This window comes from Electrophorus electricus, chromosome 17 (assembly GCF_041902795.1).
Source record: "Electrophorus electricus isolate QZ-2024a chromosome 17, ASM4190279v1, whole genome shotgun sequence".
NCBI lineage: Eukaryota > Metazoa > Chordata > Actinopteri > Gymnotiformes > Gymnotidae > Electrophorus > Electrophorus electricus.
This window is the reverse complement of record NC_137513.1, coordinates 9,082,501-9,103,532: the sequence shown is the minus strand read 5'-3', so window position 1 is coordinate 9,103,532 and position 21,032 is coordinate 9,082,501. Positions and strand designations below refer to the sequence as shown.

General features: G+C 43.8%; 1 protein-coding gene across 1 annotated transcript in view; it reads right to left on the bottom strand.

Moving 5' to 3' along the window:
• Positions 1-475: 475 nt before the first annotated feature.
• The window catches only part of col4a4 (collagen, type IV, alpha 4), a 58,185-nt gene continuing 37,628 nt past the window's right edge, over positions 476-21,032 (bottom strand). Inside the window, exons 20-47 of the mRNA XM_081700347.1 lie at positions 20,724-20,879; positions 20,460-20,549; positions 18,917-19,077; positions 18,356-18,428; positions 18,166-18,272; positions 17,651-17,834; positions 16,465-16,533; positions 15,923-16,030; positions 15,512-15,730; positions 14,604-14,765; positions 14,228-14,395; positions 12,405-12,548; positions 11,521-11,628; positions 9,783-9,964; positions 9,472-9,535; positions 9,074-9,148; positions 8,233-8,340; positions 7,930-8,037; positions 7,195-7,266; positions 5,941-6,069; positions 4,971-5,078; positions 4,179-4,334; positions 3,981-4,088; positions 3,703-3,837; positions 3,412-3,528; positions 2,924-3,112; positions 2,210-2,493; positions 476-1,946 (exon numbers count right to left, since the gene is read on the bottom strand). Of these exons, the coding sequence (XP_081556473.1) occupies positions 1,698-1,946; positions 2,210-2,493; positions 2,924-3,112; positions 3,412-3,528; positions 3,703-3,837; positions 3,981-4,088; positions 4,179-4,334; positions 4,971-5,078; positions 5,941-6,069; positions 7,195-7,266; positions 7,930-8,037; positions 8,233-8,340; positions 9,074-9,148; positions 9,472-9,535; positions 9,783-9,964; positions 11,521-11,628; positions 12,405-12,548; positions 14,228-14,395; positions 14,604-14,765; positions 15,512-15,730; positions 15,923-16,030; positions 16,465-16,533; positions 17,651-17,834; positions 18,166-18,272; positions 18,356-18,428; positions 18,917-19,077; positions 20,460-20,549; positions 20,724-20,879 (3,833 nt within the window). The 3' untranslated portion in view covers positions 476-1,697. The remainder of the gene's footprint in view (positions 1,947-2,209; positions 2,494-2,923; positions 3,113-3,411; positions 3,529-3,702; positions 3,838-3,980; positions 4,089-4,178; positions 4,335-4,970; positions 5,079-5,940; positions 6,070-7,194; positions 7,267-7,929; positions 8,038-8,232; positions 8,341-9,073; positions 9,149-9,471; positions 9,536-9,782; positions 9,965-11,520; positions 11,629-12,404; positions 12,549-14,227; positions 14,396-14,603; positions 14,766-15,511; positions 15,731-15,922; positions 16,031-16,464; positions 16,534-17,650; positions 17,835-18,165; positions 18,273-18,355; positions 18,429-18,916; positions 19,078-20,459; positions 20,550-20,723; positions 20,880-21,032) is intronic.

Below are 21,032 nucleotides of genomic sequence, written 5' to 3'. Positions count from 1 at the left end.
TTTTACTTTGTAATAAAATGCATTTAATTAAACCTTACATGTATTTCACATATGATCATTTATTTTAATAGAAGAACACTGGTAATTGCCTAAATGAATATGTTAGTGAGCATGTTATCCAACAAGGATGAAGCATACAAAAAAACAAAATTCTTTATGTTGGTTTTTTCATGGCAACTAATTTCTGACATTTGAGCAGTGTCTTGTACTGGTGTAATAAAGGTCCCCAGAAGTGACTTTCAAACAACACTATAAACACATGACATGGACATTTAGCTGTTTTATAAATTCCTGAGTGACTATAAGATCATGTGAGCATTGCTCACTGAAAGTGATTTATTCCTGCTTTAATCCTGCTTGTTTTACGGTGGGAAAACACTTGAGCAAGACTCGAGGAGCTCTGGACAGCTCTACTGCACAGGAGATTAGAACTGCACGCCTGTGTCGATGTCCTGCAAATGGAGCACACTAGTTACCCGCTGGTGGGGTGTTCTATCTTTTTTTCTTGAAAAGGACACATGCAGCAAATGGAACTAAGTTATAAAGGAAAAAGATGCTGAGGTGAAGATATATAGTGCCAAACAAGCAAAAGATTACTTCCTGTATGAATGTGTGCATGCGCTTCATAGCTATGGATACTGTTAGAGTACTCAACACATATGCAGTCTGTTCCCAAACATGCTTTGCTTGATTGTGAAGGACATTCTTCTCCACCTTTGTCAATATTTCTCAAAATAGCACCAAATAGTCTCTTGCTAAATAAATATTTTTAACATTTGTTCTTTTGATATTTACTCTTAAAACAAATACAAAGCAATAGACAAAAATTACAGTAAGCCAAATGATACAAAAATTATTTACATATTGTATGTATTGCCAAAAAATGGAAGGTACATTTTTAAAAGTGTAGGCTTCTGTGTTCAGTGGTCCAGGATTATGAGATTATGGAGTAACAAACTATTAAGGACATGTTGGTTTAATAGAGTGAGTCCAGTCAGTGGCAGAAAAGACTTAACTGCTGTCTGTTTATGCAACAACATGAACCTCTTTTAGAGGTGATTCTCCGGCGCTGCCATCCATCCATGCCCTTCCCAGAAATAAGAAAAGAAGAAGAAAGTGAAAGGAATAAGATGTTTGAACCTGCGGCTTTAGAGACTTAAATCACTTTGATGCCTTTGGCAGTCGATGGTATGCCGCAAAGTAATGGAAGCGGTGCCAAATTCTACCATGATATGAATGTGTGATGTTTAGTCACTGCACACTGAGGTCCAACGGAGAATACACACACTGATAAAATACTAGATTAGCAGGGGTGTGTGTGAAGTGTGCAGGCATGTCTCAGGACACCCTCCCTCCCTGTGAGGCTGCAACATCTGGCAGTGAAACAGCCAAAGCGAAGACGAAGTGTCGTTTTTGTGTTCTGTAACTGTGCGAGAGCACACACACACACACACACACACACACACACACCACAAGTAACAAGTACGGGGGACAGAGAACCATATGGGAGAGCGCAGAGAAGAAAGAGCAGAACCCACATCACGGTTGTTCTTTCAACGTGAGAGGCCACAAATTGTTTGGTTCTCTAGCTCTTTGTTTTTGAGTGAAGAAGTGACCTGTGGGTGGTTCCATATCTTGTACTTAAGCAGAGCACATACTCCGAACAGTTGCCTAGGCGATGCGGGTGTGGTTCGCTCTCAGAAGTTCTTCATACAGACGTTGCAGCGGCTAACGTTTTGTGCTTCTCCTCTGAGGGTCGTCGTATCAGGGCCGGAGCCAAATCCCTCCCTGCTCACGGTGAGCCAGAAAGTGTAGATGCTCTCGGAGTAGCTACAGGTACCCTGGGAGCCCTCGCATTCCAAGGTTGGGTGGGTGTGGAAAAGCTGCAGACAGCTTCCTGATGACCTCAGCGTCGGGCCACCGGCATCGTCTCCGGAGCCTGTGTGCTAGAGAGAGACAACGGCGTCAGCTCATGTGAAAATTATGGAAATGTGGCTTGAATCTTACGTTTAGACACAATTGCATTCCCACATACTTCACCCTGTACCACATCGAAGTGAACACTGCTCACCCTGTACAACGATGTGAACACCACACACAGATCATAAAATATTATGGATATGGATCGCTTACATTTACATAACATGTACACACATTTTCCACACAGGTTCACTACATGCATTTACCACACACAAACACACGGACTAACCATAAAGAAGGAATATCCATGCCAAAGGCTTTTCCATTCTGGGGGGCAGTCAGGTAAGGAGGTGGTCTGGCTGTGAAGGGAGATAGCAGGTGAGTGGACCTCACACACCACACACCTGCTGATGAGTGGCTCGATGTCAAGCTCTGACACAGACAACATGGGTGACGATGCTGTGGTCGACAGCCAATAGGATTTGTCGTTGTGGCTGGCGTAGTTACATGTGCCCAGGTTACAGGAGGAGAATGGTATGGTGCTGAAGAACTGTACACACGAACCTGCCTGACCTGATATACATGCGCAAGCACCCACATGCACGCACACACACACACACACACACACAAATATAGATAAAACAGACAATGGTAAAGATCAGGGTGTTACAGTCCAAGCAAGGAGACCTACGGCACTGCACAGTTTAGGGTTATTCCTCCGAAATTCCCGATTCCTCTCCTGAGTCATCTCTTAGTAAAAAACTACTGACCTAAACCAGATACTTAGTTTAGAAAGACCTGCCAGTCTCAGTATAATATAACCAGCAGAGAGACAGAGGGATGCATGTATTGCACTATGTGAGCTCTGATAATGTCCGATATTCCACTCTGTTAGATCTGGTAAAGCCGGTAATGAAACGTGTGCTGCTACTTTGCTGTTATTAATTGCATGATTACATTCAGCATTTAGGTCGTGCGTGTGGTGTTTGAGGCAGGCAGATACCAAGGTCCTGTTTGTGCACTTTCTCTTGCCCTTTAAGGTAAAGCAAGCTGTATCCTTCCCATAGTTTCAGCGTATTCAGTGGGCACTCAGGTACTTTTGCTGATTGGCTATGTTTAACCAATAGGAAGCCAAAGTTGAACCTTGATCTTCTCCCCGGGGGTCCAGTGTCTCCAGGGGGCCCTCGGGCACCTAGATTGAGACAGGGGGCGAGAGACAGAGAGAAAGATAGTAGAGATGAGTTATTTTTGTGTGTAATTTGCCTACATAAATCTAATTTCTTTATATATTTGAGCCAGATATTGAAGAGCTAAATGACCCTGCTTGTCAAGTCTAGTTGAGCTTGGTATCAGCCAACCCCAACAACAAATAGATAATAAATATGATAAAGAATTCAGTCTGGGCTATTATGACCTTCGTAAAATGTGCCATGAGTTAAAAACCAGAAGGCTAATTGCTATGCAAACACACGCACACACACACACACACACCCTTAATCCCCATTAATCCTCTTGGACCCATTTCCCCGGGATCTCCAGGGATTCCAGTGCTTCCTGGGTTTCCTGATGAACCTAGGTGTCCTGTTGCTCCCTTCTCCCCTTTCTCCCCTGGAATGAAAAATAAAGAATGATGAGAGGAAGCCAGGGGAAACTAAAAATTCCCCATGACCACACAGACCTTCCGTTTTTTTATATTTTTTATATGTGACTGACCATGTGTGTACATGCGAATGTTTGCGTGTCTGAGCATCTGTGTATGTGTGAGCACAAGTGGGTCTGCACCTTCTGGACCCTGTTGGCCAGGTGGTCCTTGATTTCCCAGGGAGCCCTGGAGGCCTTGGGAACCATGGAGGCCAGGGGGACCTGGAATAGGGTTTGCTTTCTTCAAAATGACATCACCAGATTTTCCTTTAGGACCTTGAGCGAGAGAGAAATAAGAAAGGTGCAGTTTTTGATGTATTTGATTTCTTGAACCGATGTATTTTTGTCTATGTATAGAGTATCTGCTAGTTGTTCAGTGGTGGTCTGCTCAGGCCAAGGGTTCCTTAATAAGTGCTGACCTGGGTCTCCTTGAACTCCTTTAGGGCCATTTGGCCCACAGGGGCCTGGATCTCCACACATACCCTGGGGTCCAGGCTCTCCACTATACCCCAGGTCTCCTTTCGCACCTCATGAAATGGATAAAACCCAAGTATAGTGCACAGCTCTGATTCCAGTACATACTGACTCCAACCACAAACTGAACATCTAAATGTTACCTTTATCTCCTGGACTGCCTGGAGGTCCTGCAATCCCTTGGGGGCCAGGAGGCCCTCGCTGCCCTTTATATCCAGGGTTACCTTTTTGTCCTGGTTCACCATTGTCTCCATTGATTGGAATTGCCAGACCTGATGGTCCTCTAGGCCCCGGTTGTCCTAAACACAACCCACAGTCACACAGGGGTCACAGACTAGTACCTGACCATTGCTTGTGCTGACTATGGTATTGCGATATGTACCAATTCTGCATATATAAAAAAGTTGATCACCAGAAGAGGTTACGGTGGTTTACCACTCAGTTAACGTAGGAACTGGAATCTGGAGGTCATTCTAAATGAGGGTTAATGAGCTTTGTATAACAGGCCTGTCCTTACTATTAAGATTGACAGACAAAGATGACAGAGATGGTTATGGCTACATCAGCTGGGCGACTGGACTTGACTGTTACATCTTCCAGTAGCACTCAAGGTTCACACTGAAAGAGCTGACTGACTTTCTTCCGTTGTCTTTTTTAGAATAAAAAGATTCAGTTAAATAATAAAGCAGTCTCACTAGTGATTACACCATTATATTAATAATATGGTCCTATCATTCTGGCATGGGGTTGGGCATTGAAAACATGATAAACACTATATCAAACTGATATGATAATTGGACAAAAACATTTTTCATATTAGTGTCCTAAATGGACTATATCACATACCTACCCTGGCCATGACAGAGACTTGGCAGAGAATGAATCTAACATACAGGATTTCCTGCCAACCCGTATGAGTTTCTACAGACACACACCTGGTGGGCCATCTGGACCAGAGAGACCTTTCATCCCTTCCTCTCCCCTTTTAGGGTCTTTACATTCATCACCGGGATGACCATACACACCCATAGGACCAGGATCACCTAGAGAGAAAGAAGAAGAAGAAAATTGTTTCGAGAATGGGATAAAGAAATGTTGAGATGCTTTCCAACATCCACCAGAATAAAACCAAAAACGTAGTAAACTTTGGACACAGCGACTTGTTCAATGGACAAAAGCGAACGCAAAATGAAACAAAGTAGTGCTTAAAAGCAACTGTGATGGTCTGTTAATCATTATTTTGTAAATGATTATTACCATGGGCCTAGCGTTACCTATTAGCAGGCACAATGCATGCAGTCAATGTGGGTATTCAGTCACTTGTTTAAAAGTGACTCATTTAAATCACAGACCTAAGATTTGCATTTAGCTTTTTGTTTTCAGATAGTTTAGGATTAGTCATCTCACGACTGCTAATAATAACAGGGTCCAGTAATAACAGAGTACAACACATTGCCATGGATTTCTTGCTTGAGGCCATTAGAAGCTCATTTGAGAAACATCATCTTGTTGTTTAGGATAACCATGTGTACAATTGTTTTGTTTACAATTTTAATTGAATGACAAAACCTGCTGCTGCAGCCACTCCCTCCTCAAATGACATTTCTGTTTTTCTGTGTTTCAAAACTGAAAAAACAAAACAAAAAACACAGCATGCTTCCTAGCAAGGCTGCCTATAAATAGATCATCTGATCATCAAGTAGGATTTAAATTTAAGCCAACAACTAATTTTAAAATGACTCAGCATGTGGATAGCAGTTCTGAATCATTTCCGCTATTTTGCGTCACTCAGCAGAATAGTTTTGATATTTGATATTATGGGTTCATTCCACATTCCTACATAAAAATGCTAGAGATCAAGATGTGAAACAGCAGAACAGATGGTAGCTGGGTTATGAGATGCACCTTCAGACCCAGGCAGACCCTTGGGACCCGGGACTCCGTGCTGGACGGCACCTTTTCGGCCAGGCGGTCCTCTAGAGCCCTTGGCACCTGGCAAACCTACAGCACCCATTTCACCATTTATACTTCTTCCTGAGAAAGACAAAGAGAGAGACAAAAAAATGGAAAAGATGTGTGCAATGTATTGATGACTAACATCTAAGTGTGCTTAGACGGTTGCAAAAGCATGTATACACTGCTGAAATGAATGAAACACACACACACACAAGCACATGCTGACACCCATTCTTACCACAGAATGGTAAGAAATATTGGGTTGGGTGAATATTTTTGCGTGACACTTCACTTTCAACCCAGCATTGACACTGACACATGTAGAAACTACGCCTGATACGCTCCTACAGCACCTCAACCATGCCAGCGTCTCTGCCGTGTTGAGAATGGAGCGGCGTTGAAATAACGGGCATCGGTGCTGAGGTCACAACGTACCTTTAAGACTTGTGCAGTGGTCAAAGTGGCCAGTGAACGTAGGTGGAGGGTAGGAGAGACAGAGTAGGTAATGAGTGTACACACACACACACACACACGCACACACGCACCTACACACACACACACGCACACACACGCACACACGCACACGCGCACACACACACACGCACACACGCACACACGCACACACTCACACGCGCACACGCGCACACACACACACACACACACGCACACGCACACGCACACACACACACACACGCACCTACACGCACACACACCGCACACACGCACACGCGCACACGCGCACACACACACACACACGCACACACACACACACACACACGCACACGCACCTACACACACACACACACACACACGCACACACGCGCACACACACACACACGCACACACACGCACACACACACACACCTACACACACACACACACGCACCTACACACACACACACACACACACCTACACACACACACACACACACGCACACACGCGCACACACACACGCACACACACACACACACGCACACACATGCACACGAACACACACGCACACACACACACACACACACACACGCACACACATGCACACACGCACACACACACCTACACACACGCACACACACACCTACACACACACACATGCACACACGCACACACACACCTACACACACACACACACACACGCACCTACACACACACACACACACACACACACACACACACAGGATGATGAGTAAAATTATGGCCCTTACCCACTGACCCGTCTTCACCCTTTACACCCTTGAGCCCGTCTAATCCAGCCAGGCCTGGTAGCCCAGGACAACCTGAAAGAGAACCACATTGACCAGCCAATCATCTGCTTCTTTAAGGTTAAACAATAGAAAGATTTGTGAACCCCATAGAATAATCTCAGTTTTAGCATGAATAACTCTTCTTCTCAGACTTCATAATTAATAAGCAGTGTCTTATTTAACAAATGACACATACATCATTTTACATTGCCAGAATCTTTACAGGGTTTAATAGAATGTGAACGATGCTAAAGGTGGTTTTAGTTGGCTAAAGACCACCTAGATATTCCATAGCACGAGTGGAGCAATATTCTGTGGAGTGCTGGGACTGTAGTTAATATACTCAGTGTTGTATTTGGAGACATACCACTGAAAACCCAGCATATGAACAAACATCCCAAATGTGAAGCGTAATGCATATTATATAGATTTAATGGGCATGCTTTGCTGACTCCAGTCCTAAAACACAAAGGTACTCCTAGCAGTATCGGACAGTTCTGTAGCAGACTGGCAGAGCATCGGTCTATGACGTAAAATGCAAAGGAGGTTGGGTCACACAGCATGACGGTAATTCAGCACGCAGGACAGAATCAACCGCAGAATTGCGGAAGCAGAAACACGTCTGTAGTTTAGAACAGCTAATTAGCTAATTAGAACACTATGACACTACACAAATGCATGCGAGTGTTCCAGTACCTCGTAGCCCGGGAAGACCTGGTGTTCCGTTAGATCCAGGTGGTCCCATAGCCCCATAATTTCCCACTAAGCCGTGCTTCCCAAATGGGCCTGGAGGCCCAGTTACACCTTGAAAAGAAAGATCACACACAATTACCATATCACGCATTGGTCCATGTTCCGGTGGCTTTGATGCTGCATTTTTATCTCACATTAAAAAAAAACAAAAAAAACCCAACCAACTAAAAAACAAAACAAAAAAACAAACAAACAAAAAACCCCAAAACAAAACCCCACGCCATTTGGAAAGCATAAAAAGTGTACCTGGAGGTCCGTGTGGGCCCTGGTCTCCAGAAACTCCAGGACACCCAGCCTTTCCAGATGGTCCAGAGGGACCCTTCTCCCCTGGACCCCCCTCGTCTCCTGCACGAGCTGTTGGTAAGTGGGGTGAGAGGGGGCAAGAGGATTGTGTAGATTTTTATTGTATCATCGTGTACCACACACTGCATATGCTCCCATTCAAATGTTTGGACACACATGATTTTAGATTCTTCAAAGTAGCCACCTTTACTTTGAAAAAGGCTTTCTCTCTGTGTTTTTTTAACCAGCTTTATGTTCCAGTTACCTGTGATATCTCGCACATGATGAGCAGGTGTGGGGGTGAGGGGGTAAAGATTTCAGTGTAAACTATTTGCTGAGGAAGCATTGAAAATACATTTTAATTATAGAAGTGACATGTTGCAGGCATAGAGAGACATGAGTGAATGTATCAGAGAAAAGCTGGTGATTGAAAGTCCAGAAACAGGAAAAAAAAACAAAAAACAGAACGATAGGTGCTAATGGTGGGGCCCAGCAGCAAAAACAGGAATGAGTAGCTTCATGAACAGTGGCTTGAATGTGAAGCACTAGAGAGATGGTCACCTGTGGGCCTTCAACAGGAGGTAGTGCAATGTGGGATGGTTCCAAGTGTTTACTAAGACACAGGTGATTGTGAATTGGTGAGTCATTGTGAACTGGTGAGTGATTGTGAGGTGTGATTGTTGGTTTTTTGGCTGACACAATTCTGTGTGTGTGTGTGTGTGTGTGTGTATCTATCTATCTATCTATCTATCTATCTATCTACAAGCTTTATGTTAAAGACACATGATTAGGGCAGTAGACTTACCTGGGCGGCCAATTTCTCCAGACGGGCCTTTTGGGCCCGGCGGTCCAGGACAACCTACAGACTCTCCTCTATCACCTAGTCAGAAACAACAGATTGAGAATGTGAGAAGAGTTGAAAAGCACCATGAACAGCTTGATATGGGAACCTGTGGATGATGATGAATTGAGTGTCAAGACATTTTACATATCACATATCAGATTGGCAGCCGGTGCAAAAAGAAGGCAACAATTCCAGAAAAATCCAGCCAGAACTTGATCTTTTTTTCATGGTGACCAATGATTTTGATGCATCTAGATTAAAAGGCTTGACAATGACCAATTTACACGTTACTAAGATCTAAAAAACCTGTCCGGTGTGTATGTATGTATTTTTGGAAGGTGAGGTGGGGGTCACTCAACCTTGCAGTCCCATATTTCCAGGGCCACCAGGATCACCTGGTAATCCGGCCAATCCTGGTTCACCCTGAGATCACAAGACACATATTAAAAGCAGTTCAGTGTGTGGCAAGTCACCTATGTCTTGCATAAGAAATGAACTGTGTGTAGCATTTGACCCCAGGTATGACACCATTATCGAGGAAACAGCCATGCATGCAAACAATCCCTAGCCATTACTTTAGCCAGCTAGTTATTAAGTACAGCTCTTTGATTAAACGCTGAGATGTCGAGATACAGCCGTTTAGGAGCATGCCCTTTCTATAATTACTCACCGGCTCTCCAGGACATCCAGGATGACCGCCCATGCCTTTTGGCCCTTCGTAGCCTGAAGGTCCAGGCTTGCCTGGCTTCCCATAGGCCCCTGGTGGCCCCTGATACCCAGACTCGAATCCTGGAGGTCCAGGCTGGCCTGGAAAACCATTTAACCCCAGAGGACCCTGCACACCTTTGTCACCTGAAGGAGTGGGTTCGAGAAAACACCAGATTGTTCCTATAATTGAACAATATACTGACCTTTGTCAGGAATTTCAAGTCATCATTGTCTTTGGTTTTGTCATATAGAGAACAAAACAAAAATATTTGCTTTTAGATACCTTTTCAAATGCGAACGACAAGATTTTTTAATGCAAGTTTTTGGAAATTCCTAACACCTTAGAATATAGACATACACTACTCAAAAAATTAAGGGAACACTTAAATCAAATCAGATCTCTATGAAAAAAAGTTGAAAATCTTTACTGATATGAGTTGTGAACTTGAGAACAAAATAACATAACAATGGTCAGAGGAAACTAAAATCATTAACCCTGTGATGACTGGATTAAAAAAATATAAGTAAACAACTGAAATCACAAGATGATCCAATTTCCCTGATTTCATCTTGGCAACACTCAATGTGTCTTAGTAGAGTGCATGGCATTGCACTACTGTATGACATTCCAGAGGTTCTTAACTGGAACTGTGAGGGCCAGTCAATGACATCAATTCAGGCACCTTCATCATCCAGAAGCACCTGGAGGAACCCAGGGCCCACTGCACCAGCACAAGGTCTGACAGTGGTTCAGAATATTCAATCCCGGTACCTAGCAGCAGTCCAGGTATGTTCGGCTATCATGTGGAGGTTTGTGTAGCCCTCCAAAGATATGCCTCCCCACACTGACCCACTGCCAAAGGGGACAATGTGGCAGGCAGCATAATGTTCAGCAAGGCATCACCAGACTCTGTCACGTCTGTCACAGTGTGAACCTGCTCTCAACTGTGCAGAGAATGGGTGGACCTGCCAATTCTGGTGTTCTCGGGCGAACGGTGCTGGATTGTGAGCGCCGGCCCCAACAGAGGACTTCAGGTCCTCATGCCACCCTCGTGGAGTCTGTTTCTGACAGTTTGGTCAGAAACATGCACACCAGTAGCCCACTGGAGGTCATTTTGCAGGGCTCTGGCAGTGCTTCTCCTGTTCCTCCTCACACAGAGCTAGCAGATACCAGTCCTGCTGCCGGGTTGATGCCCTTTTTGTCCAGCTCTACTGTAACGGCCTGTGTTCTGGTATCTCCTCCATGCTCTTGAGACTTTGCTGGGAGACACAGCAAAGCTTCTTGCATCAGCACGTATGGATGTGCCATCACAGAGGAGCTGGACTACCTGTGCGACCTGTTTGGGCTGCGGGTACCGCCTCGCTACCAGTAGTGACAAGCACACTGGAAAAGCACAAGGATTGTCTGTGGCCGCCACGTGCAAAACTGTTCCCTTTTAAGGGTGGTCTTGCTGTTGTCATTTTCATTTGCACAAAGCAGGTGAAACTGATTCAAAATCGCTTAAGCTTCCTAACTGGACGGATTGATAACCCTGAAGCTTAACTGACTTGGTGATATACTGTAATGATTAAGTGTTTTTTGAGCAGGGTGTTTATTATATGAAAAAGGTAGAGTAAAACTGGTGTTTAAATCAGTTAAAACCGCTGCATTTGTTTTTGACGTGTACACACTTATGAATGAGACCTTCTCAGTTATTTACCTCTTGGCCCGGGGCGGCCAATCGGTCCTGGGTCCCCTGGTGAACCCTTCAACCCCTTTATCGAAATTGCTTTAACCTCTCCAGACTGCCCGGGAGCTCCTGCCCTTCCTAGAAGTGAGACAGGATGGTGGTGGTGTCTTAACCAAGTGTGCATCTGTTAAAATTTGTAACCAAAGCCCTGTTCTTGGCACTGGTCTAGCAGGACTAAGTGCCACTCTGTCCACCCCCAACCTGAGAAATAGACAGTTAAATACACAGACAGGCAGATAGGCAGAAAAGACAGATATAGATAAACAGATAATAGATAACGGACAGACAGTAATATATTCATAGACGCACAAGCAGACAGACAAAAAGACAGGTAAGTAGATGTGCAGATAGATAGATAGATGGATAGATGAAAGGATGAAATGATCGATGGATTGATGGGTTTTCTTTATTGGTCCCCAAGGGGAAATTGTCTCTGATCCATCTATTTGTTGCTAATGACTGGCATGTCAAATTCTGCTTGATCCACTTAAGAAAACATCAACAGTTCCTGTTCTGTCTGGAGATTACATGTACACAAAATATTCAAATGAATTGAAAACTAAAAATAATATAGAAATCACATAGAAGTACACAAACTGGTTCATATAATAATGAAAAGGTTGGTGGGTGGCTAAAGATCTGCATATGCTAACCGATGTTCTACAGTATGTAACCACATAAAATGCACCTATAACACAAGTATACCTAATAAAGTGCTCAGTGAATGTAGGTATTGTGTAGGTTGGTGTTTCTAATAAGTGGATGATGAGTGCAATTAACTGAAATGAACTGAAAAGTTATTTTGAGCTTCCAAATGAGCCTTGGTAGCCTCTGCTAGTTATGTGACAAAGTACCTTTTTCTCCTCTGTAGCCGCGTTCCCCTGGATAACCTGGTCTCGCACTGTTCCCCTTTTCACCTTTCAAGCCTTGATATCCTTGACATCCAGTCTCACCCTCCCAACCAGGTGGTCCATCCATACCAGGTGGTCCAGGCAAACCTGAGTGGTACCACATCATGACATCATTGGCACGCAAACCCCTAAAACTGACATCCTTGCTCTGAGGTGTTCATAATTCCTATCCTGCCAAATGCTTCTTCATTCTCCGGATTAGCTCAGCTTGATGGCCGTGTCATGCTGTGTGTTCTAGGGTGTCTGCCTTTTTCTTTATATATGCTACCTTTAGGTGACATTATGTGTAAACACTGTGCTAGTTTCCACTGCTACGCTGATGATACTCAGCTATATGTCTCAGCCAAATCAGAGGACATACATCATCTTAGTATTACTGAGGAGTGCGTAAAGGATGTCTGACACTGGATGCTGAGAAACCTTCTCCCACTTAATCCTGCCAAAACAGAGGTGCTGCCAAAACAGAGTTCTCTCGTTCGAAGCTCATGGAAATATCTAGGACTGCCTTTTTCCACCCCAGGAACATTGCAAAGTTTAGGAACATATTCTCTTCACATTATGCAGAAAAGCTAGTCCATGCATGTATCACTTCAAGATTGGAGTACTGTAATGCCTTACTATCTGGCTGTACCAATAAGTGCCTAAACAAGCTCCAGCTAGTTCTAAATGCAGCAGCCTGAGTTCTTACTAGAACTAGAAAGTTTGATCACATTACTCTTATATTGGCTACATTACATTGTCTCCCAGTAAAATTTCCTATTGATTATAAAATACTTCTAATGACCTACTGAATGGTCTTTCCCCACAGTACCTTAGAGAACTCCTATTGCATTACCACCCACCACGTCTGCTCAGATCAAAAGGTGCAGGCTCTTAACTAGTACCAAGAACAAGAAAATCAACCACAGGGGGCAGAGCCTTTTCCTATAAAGCTCCCATACTCTGCAATAAACTTCCTGTCAATGTTCAAGACTTAGTCACAGTCTCAATATTTAAGGCTAAGACGAAAACCTGTCTGTACAGTCAGTCGTTTTATTAAATACTTCCCTTCTTAGGTAGAGGTGTAGACCTGGATGTTGCCATAGCAACATCCGCCGGAGTCCATCTTTGCACATTATAGTTCCCTAATTTACACACCCTCGTACCGGGACGTGCCTAATAATCCATGATCTCTTTCTGCCGAGGCACACCTGCTCTTCACGTCATGTTGTTACTGAATCTCGACCCGTCTCATCTGCTGTGGTTCCTCCGACCTCCCCCTGATGCCCCCTGCTGTAGCCCATCACACCTCCACCCCTGCCAACTACTTCTCCATTTCCCTTGACAGACGTTCTCATGCAAGATGGGTTGCGGGCACACGTGCACCGTCGAAACCAGACTGGGACTTCCAGAAAAGCGGAATGGAATTTTATTTCTATTTCTTTCCTTCTTGTCTATATTGTGGCAATTTGAGTCTTGGTTCCTCTCAAGGTTTCTTCCTTATGGAAGAAACTCTAGGGAGATGGCCCTTCCACTGTCGTCATGCAGCAATAATATGTTGTTGTTGTAACCAAAGAACACTACTCATCATGCATAGATTTTTTTACATAAAGGTGATGCATAAATCGAGTAGCTACTCCCATCTCTGTAATTTGTGGTCTTGTGCTAAAATTACTTTGTGGACTTATGCTCAGAAAACGAACCCTGTATGAATGGTAGTTAAGAGGATAAAAGCAAACTTTTTTTTCCTCAACTCGAGAACAGTTCACCTTCCTTGAAGTCCTTACCCTTCGGGCTATTTTCTGCAGGTATCCCAGGATCCCCTACAGGTCCTTCATAGCCCTGTACACCAGGGGCCCCTGGAAATCCAGGGGGGCCACAGGTTCCTGCCACACCTTTGGTTCCCACCCCTGGGGGGCCAGGCATGCCGACTTGTCCTTTGTCTCCATAGGAACCTAAGGCGCACACATATGTACACACCATGTGTTTTAGAACATCTGTATGAAGAGTAGCTTCAACAGTCATAGCTATACAATTTGAATGTTAAAGCTGCAGTCAGCATACAAAATTTTATGTGGGCTCTTTAAATACATATACGCTGTCGATTTAAATTGCATTTAGGATACGGAACCTCAGACTTATGGATAAAGTGGACCCACTCACCGGGGTTGCCCAGGCTGCCAGGGGGTCCAGTGTCTCCCACAGGGCCGGTTGAGCCAGCCGGGCACTGCACTGCACATATCCCTGTAGGCCCCTGTCTTCCTGGCAGCCCACTGGCTCCTGGCTCCCCTTTCAAACCGTCTGCACCAGGTTGACCAGGAACCCCTGGACAGGCCCAGACAGTTTTTTTGATAGAGATTTATTTAGAGTGAGAATTGTCAATACAAGAGGTATCAGCACTATGGTTATATTTCTCATGCAACTATTTTCTATTTATTTTGATTAAAATATAACTTGTGGCTGTGGTGTATAAGCTCCTCCCCTGTAAGTCACGTGGTAAGGCCTTCTTCGCATGCAGGGGGAGCCACATATGTACTGTGAATATCTGTAATGTAACCACACCCCTTGGGGATTGCATAAACATGCACAGGATTTATGTTAAGTGTTAATGTGCCTATTTAAACCCCTGTCCGTGTGTGCTCCCTTCGTTGGTCATTGTTGCTACCAATGTCTCTACGTGAGTCGCTAATGTGAACTATAGCTGTAGTCCGTAACGTCTGTGTTTGTTTTAACCATTTCGTGTTTATGCGTATATTGTCAGTGTTAAATGTTAATAATGTTCGCCTTTGTAATTGTACACGAGTTCCACTTGTGTCGTCCGTGTTTATATGTCAATAAATGTCATGCGCGAACGAGGAAGTCTGTGCGTCCTGCCCCGCACCCTGTGGCATTCGGGCCGACGGCATTACACTACTGCTGTGACTGCGCTTGTGAATGGCTAGATATTGGGCTGTAAATGTGACACCATTAATGCTGCATTAAACCCAGTGCCACCTGAAAGCCACCTCTCGTGAATCTGGTACTAATACAGAAATGAAAGCTAACATCAGTAACATTCCCCTATAACATACCTTCTGCCCCTACTCGCCCTGGAGGACCCAGGACTCCTTTAGGCCCAGTGCATCCGTCGGGACCAGGGGGGCCCCTGGGCCCTGGGGTTCCTACAAATGAGCTTCCAGTGGGTCCTTTAAGCCCTGGGGGCCCATAAGAGCCTTTTTTCCCAGGAAGCCCAGCAAAGCTCCTCCCATCAAGTCCAGGGTGTCCTGGCAGTCCGACGGGGCCAGGAGCACCTGTGAGAACAAAGACCTGGTGAGTGATACTTCAAATACAACAGGAAAAATAGACACTGTTTACCTTCAACTTTACATTAACGCAGAAAAAGTATAAAAAGCAAAACTGGAAACGAATCAGAACAGTGCAGACTGCATCAAAACCATGGGCTATTAATTTCTGTCAGAGTCACGCTATGCTATAGTCTTTACCTGTGGGTCCGTTAGGCCCTGGACAACCGGCAATGCCGCTCTCCCCCAGTGGTCCAGGTTGTCCGCGGTTCCCAGGGGGCCCTGAAATTCCACTTGCTCCTGGACAACCTGAACAGAACGTAAAAACATTGCGTACAAATCTTTTCACTTTAACTGACATAACAGATCATAACTGGATTATTTGGATTTATTAAAAAAAGTAGCACATTCCTCCAATAAAATGTGTCCAATAAAATAACAGTCATCTCATTTTCATTTGATTAATTCATTTGTATTTCCTTTATTCACACACTGATTACTCAACAAGTGAACAACCACCTAATTAACCTCCCAAGAGCCATTCTACATTGTGTACACTATTGCCACCTAATAATTAGGGAAACTAACTATACTGTCGATGATTAGGAAATAGTTTATTTAAAAAGTGATATCAGACAGTTATTTTATTATTCATGTAACATTATAAAACTCCACTGACCTCATATAAGGACATGTGCATCTCACAAGACTAATGAACATGGTGGTTCTTGTGCTACAGCTACCTTGATCCCCGATCTGTCCCTTAGGTCCAGGGTCTCCAGGTTGGGTGGGTAAACGGGGCTGTGTATCACCTACGCACAGATGAAGGTGACATGTTTATTCACATTCACCTCGAGGAACGTACAATATTTTCTGTGGTTTTTACATCAGACATCGTCACTAAGGGGTGCCTGAGTAGCACAGTCGGCCATAAGGAATGCTGGGATAGATGAGTTTAGTTCCTAGTAAGGCCAGTTAGGTCTAAACTTATAAAGTGCTTTACATAAGAAACAATAGTTCACAAAATAAAGTCTAATAATTTGAAAACATTTGACATTACAACAAATTGAAATATAAACCTGATATATATATATATATATATAAGGCCAAAGGACCCCAAAAAGGCCATACTAAACAACAAAACAATAAGAAATATGTATATATATAAAAATATATAGATTTTTGGAACTCTAGAGTTTATGAGCTATATGAGTAAATGGTCCTTCACCAACTCAGTGAAACCTCGGGAGTAACAGTCTGACTCAGGTGACTTTTGAGGTGGTAAGGATGGACCATAATGCCACAATGAGATGATACATGTCAGCACTGTCATGTCATGTCACTGGAGAACCAAGACAGTATGTAGGAACTGACAAACACTGAGGAGAAACGTGGGTTTCCACATCTATATCTGAAGCAATCCCGGGACAAATCCTTGGCAACGTTTCACTAACCTTTTCACTAACCTGCAGTTTAGTATTTCCAGCCCTCGTAACATGCCAGACTGTGGCTGTGTAAGAGCAGGGGAAGCCATACAGTGCGGTTGGCCCCCGTGACCGGAAGTGCTAACAGAGAACAAGTGCCCTTTTCTAAACGTAGTCAGAAACCACACGTTCAGATTGGGTCCATTGTGAAGATCATTATTAATGCACCTCTGTGCTGAGCTTTTGCCTCATGACTCATGACTCTTTTGTTCATTCCATATGAAAACTGCACGCTTAGAACATGTGTGTTGTGTCAGTGCGTGTTTTACATCATTGCCTCCATGCATTCTGCAAGACCACAGAGAAGAAATCACATCCAGGAAAAATGGAGAAAAATACTGGTAAAGAAAGCAATATAGGGCAGGTCTATATATACCTATACTGACTATACATCTGGAATTATTACTTTGACTGTCAGACTTAATGGTGACCTTCTGGCCCTTACCTCTAATCCCTTTAAGTCCAGTAACACCTGGACTTCCTTGTTGTCCTGGCTTCCCTGCTAGTCCTCGTACACCAATTGGTCCAGGAACTCCTATACCCTGTGGTCCAGTTAAGCCCCTGAGGCCCCTAAATCCAGGGTTGCCTGGAGTTCCCCTGTCACCAGGGAAACCAGCAAAGCTGTCACCCTAAAAAGGCAGAAAATAGCAGTGAGTCATTGGTCAAATCCATATTTCATCAACAGCAACAAAAACACCTATATACTCAATAATCAGCTCATCAATCCATCCACTCATTGATACATCCACCTACAAATTCATCCACCTTTTGATACATCCACCCATTGATTTATCCATCCAGCCCATGCTATTTCTAGTTTACCACTTGTGCAAACACCCTAAGCACCAAATCAATAGAAGAGCCCAACGCAAAGTTAGGTTGAAAGAGAAGACCACCAGCACGTGTGCCTCTGCTCACTATGACTTAGAACATTTTCACTGTGACCTCTTGCTGACTCACCTCTGGACCAGTATGTCCAGGAGGCCCAGGACACCCATCAACCCCTTGCTTGCCGTTGACTCCATGAACACCAGGTGGCCCTTGTTCTCCAGGATGCCCCTTTTCACCTTCAGTTGAGCGATAATTAGTTTTGCAGTTTTAAATACTCCACAGGACACAGTGTAAGCCATGTGCTGGACGTATGTCTTACCCTTGCTTTTCATCACATATAAGTTGCCTTTTTCTCCTTTTCTCCCTTTAGGACCTGATGTACCTGCAAATCCCTGGGAAATGCACAGCGCACACAACGGGCAGCACACATTATCCGTGAGGGAACCTAATAATCAAACTTTTATGCACAAACACACAAACCTTATGACAAACAATGAAACAAGATGTGCATATAAGAAACTATATAGTAGACGCTCCTGCTACTACTAATTCAGAAGCACTTTGCTTGCACAGCTGATGAAGGATCTCTGCCCAAAACGTTCTGTTTCTCTGGAAACTTCAATACAAATTTGAATATCCCTACATCTCTTACTACGATACTACAGTACCACCCTTTACTTTGATGACAAATTTGCATGTTCTTGGTGATGTCTCACATCTGCGTAGGTTAAAGCACTAAAGTTTGAAATGAAAACTATGTGTTGAGGGGGCGGATAAAATGGGATTGTGTTTTTTATTATTTTATTTTGGCACAAACCATTAAATTATAATGCTTTAACACATGAACTCTGCAAGTAAACGCTGAGAGTAGTTTCCTCACAGTGTGTCCTCGCTCTCCCATGTCTCCAGGGAAACCACGTTCTCCTAAAGGCCCAGGCTGGCCATTCAGCCCTGGATCTCCAGGATTCCCAGGATCACCTGGTTCGCCGCGAGGACCAGCAAAAATAAAGGCGGGCCCACATTCACAGCCACCGGTGTCACCTAGAAACCCATAGCACACACTCAGCATAACAGAAAAACCACTACATTCACATTCACTGAGATGATTACATATTTTAAAACTAAATATATCTACAACTAAATATAAGTGGCATGAAATGTGGCAAACGTGTACAGCCGTCTTGTGGTCACAAGAAAGAGCAAAACGTTCAGCACCATGGACGGCACCATGAAGCATGTATCATAACACAATACCAATGTTCTCAAAATACTAGCAGGAGCCAGTTAATAACACGAAAATATCGTACCCAGAGCCAGATGCTTCCATTCGTTGTTATGAACATAGATAATTTTAAATACAAAAAAATCTGAGTGAAAATACATCATTTTAAAATCTTAATATTCTTTCATACCACCACTGTAACGTGTCAACATTATACATGTAATGTTAATGTATAAACATGTGTACTACACTATCAATAAGCTGTGGTCTAATGAAAAAAGAACATTTTATCTTACATGAAGGAAATGCATTTCCTACATAAAATGTGATTTTCCTTTCTGGAATTGAATGGACAGTTTATGTAGATTATGCTATATTAAGATGTTCTATGAACATATATGGAGTAGAAGAGTGAACACAAATACAGCATTAATCATGATATATTTACTGAAAAGGATCTTTAAACCTGGGACTATTAACATTGACACATCAGAGTTATTATGAAGCACCTTTAGTACAATAACATTACATTTCTCAGGTAGAAAAACATTAAGAACAGCTTGTGTTTACATTTTTTAATAACATTTTGAACCGATTGTGCTTTAAATCTCAGCTAAAAACAGTCCCACAAACCCGCACAGGACAAACACCGTGCCTTTAATAGCAACATTCCAATTAGTACCCAGCCAACCAGCCACACCTGCATACATTGAGCACCAATCTGCACCCACCAATCGCACTCTCCAATCACTTCCTGATCCCAATCTTGTTTTCTTTTCCCTATTTCTTTCCTCATCCTCAGCACATTCCCATCAGCCTCTGCGAAAGCCTGTGGCACGCTGCTCTGAACTCATTTCTCTTGCCCCCGTGCCTGCCTCCTGCCTCCTGCCTCCTGCCCCTCGCCTCTGGGCTTTGCTTAGAGGCCCGCACGGACTGTACGGACACCGCAACTATACGCCATCGTCTCTTTATACTCTGCAGATCTGAGCATTTGTATGTAATCAATGAGCTGATTGGCTCATTCAGTCTAGAAGTTTGAGGCATGTCTTTGATTTATGGCATATTATTCCAGGTTAAGTATTCAAAAATCTCTGCATATTGCTTATGAGCTCACTATGTATGATATTCTTTATGAAAGTAATGACCTTCAAATGAAGTATTATCCAAAAACGTATTAAGAGCGTTACAGCATAACTCTCACCTTTACTGCCCGTAGTACCTTTCACGCCAGGTGGGCCCCTCTGCCCATGTGCACCATGATCTCCAGACAGGCCAGGAACACAGTAGTACCCTACAACACACACACACACACACACACACACACACGGACATGCACAGTTTTAATAAGTCTCTAGTTAGCATGGAGTTAAACCAATCCTGCAATTAGACCAGCTCTCAAATCCAAAGAAATCTACACCCATACAGGCCATGGTTTGAGAGACAGAGTGACATGGGACACACTCACCTGGGGAGCCAGGCTTCCCCTGAACCCCTGGTGGCCCTGGAAACCCCCGTTTCCCAGGTTCCCCAGGGATCTGCTCATTCCTGGTTCTTCTTCCGGGATTTCCTTTCTGACCTTTAATCCCAGGCACACCCCCCAGCCCTGGCTTGCCAGGGAAGCCTGAGCGAGTGAGGAATAAGAAAGATGAGGAGGGAAGAAAGAAAGACAAGGCACGGCAATTTTATTTGTAGAATATTTCATACAAAAAGGTCATTTAAAATATTTTAGATAAACAAGAATAGAGTACAAAGGGCACTAAAGGATAAATGAAAT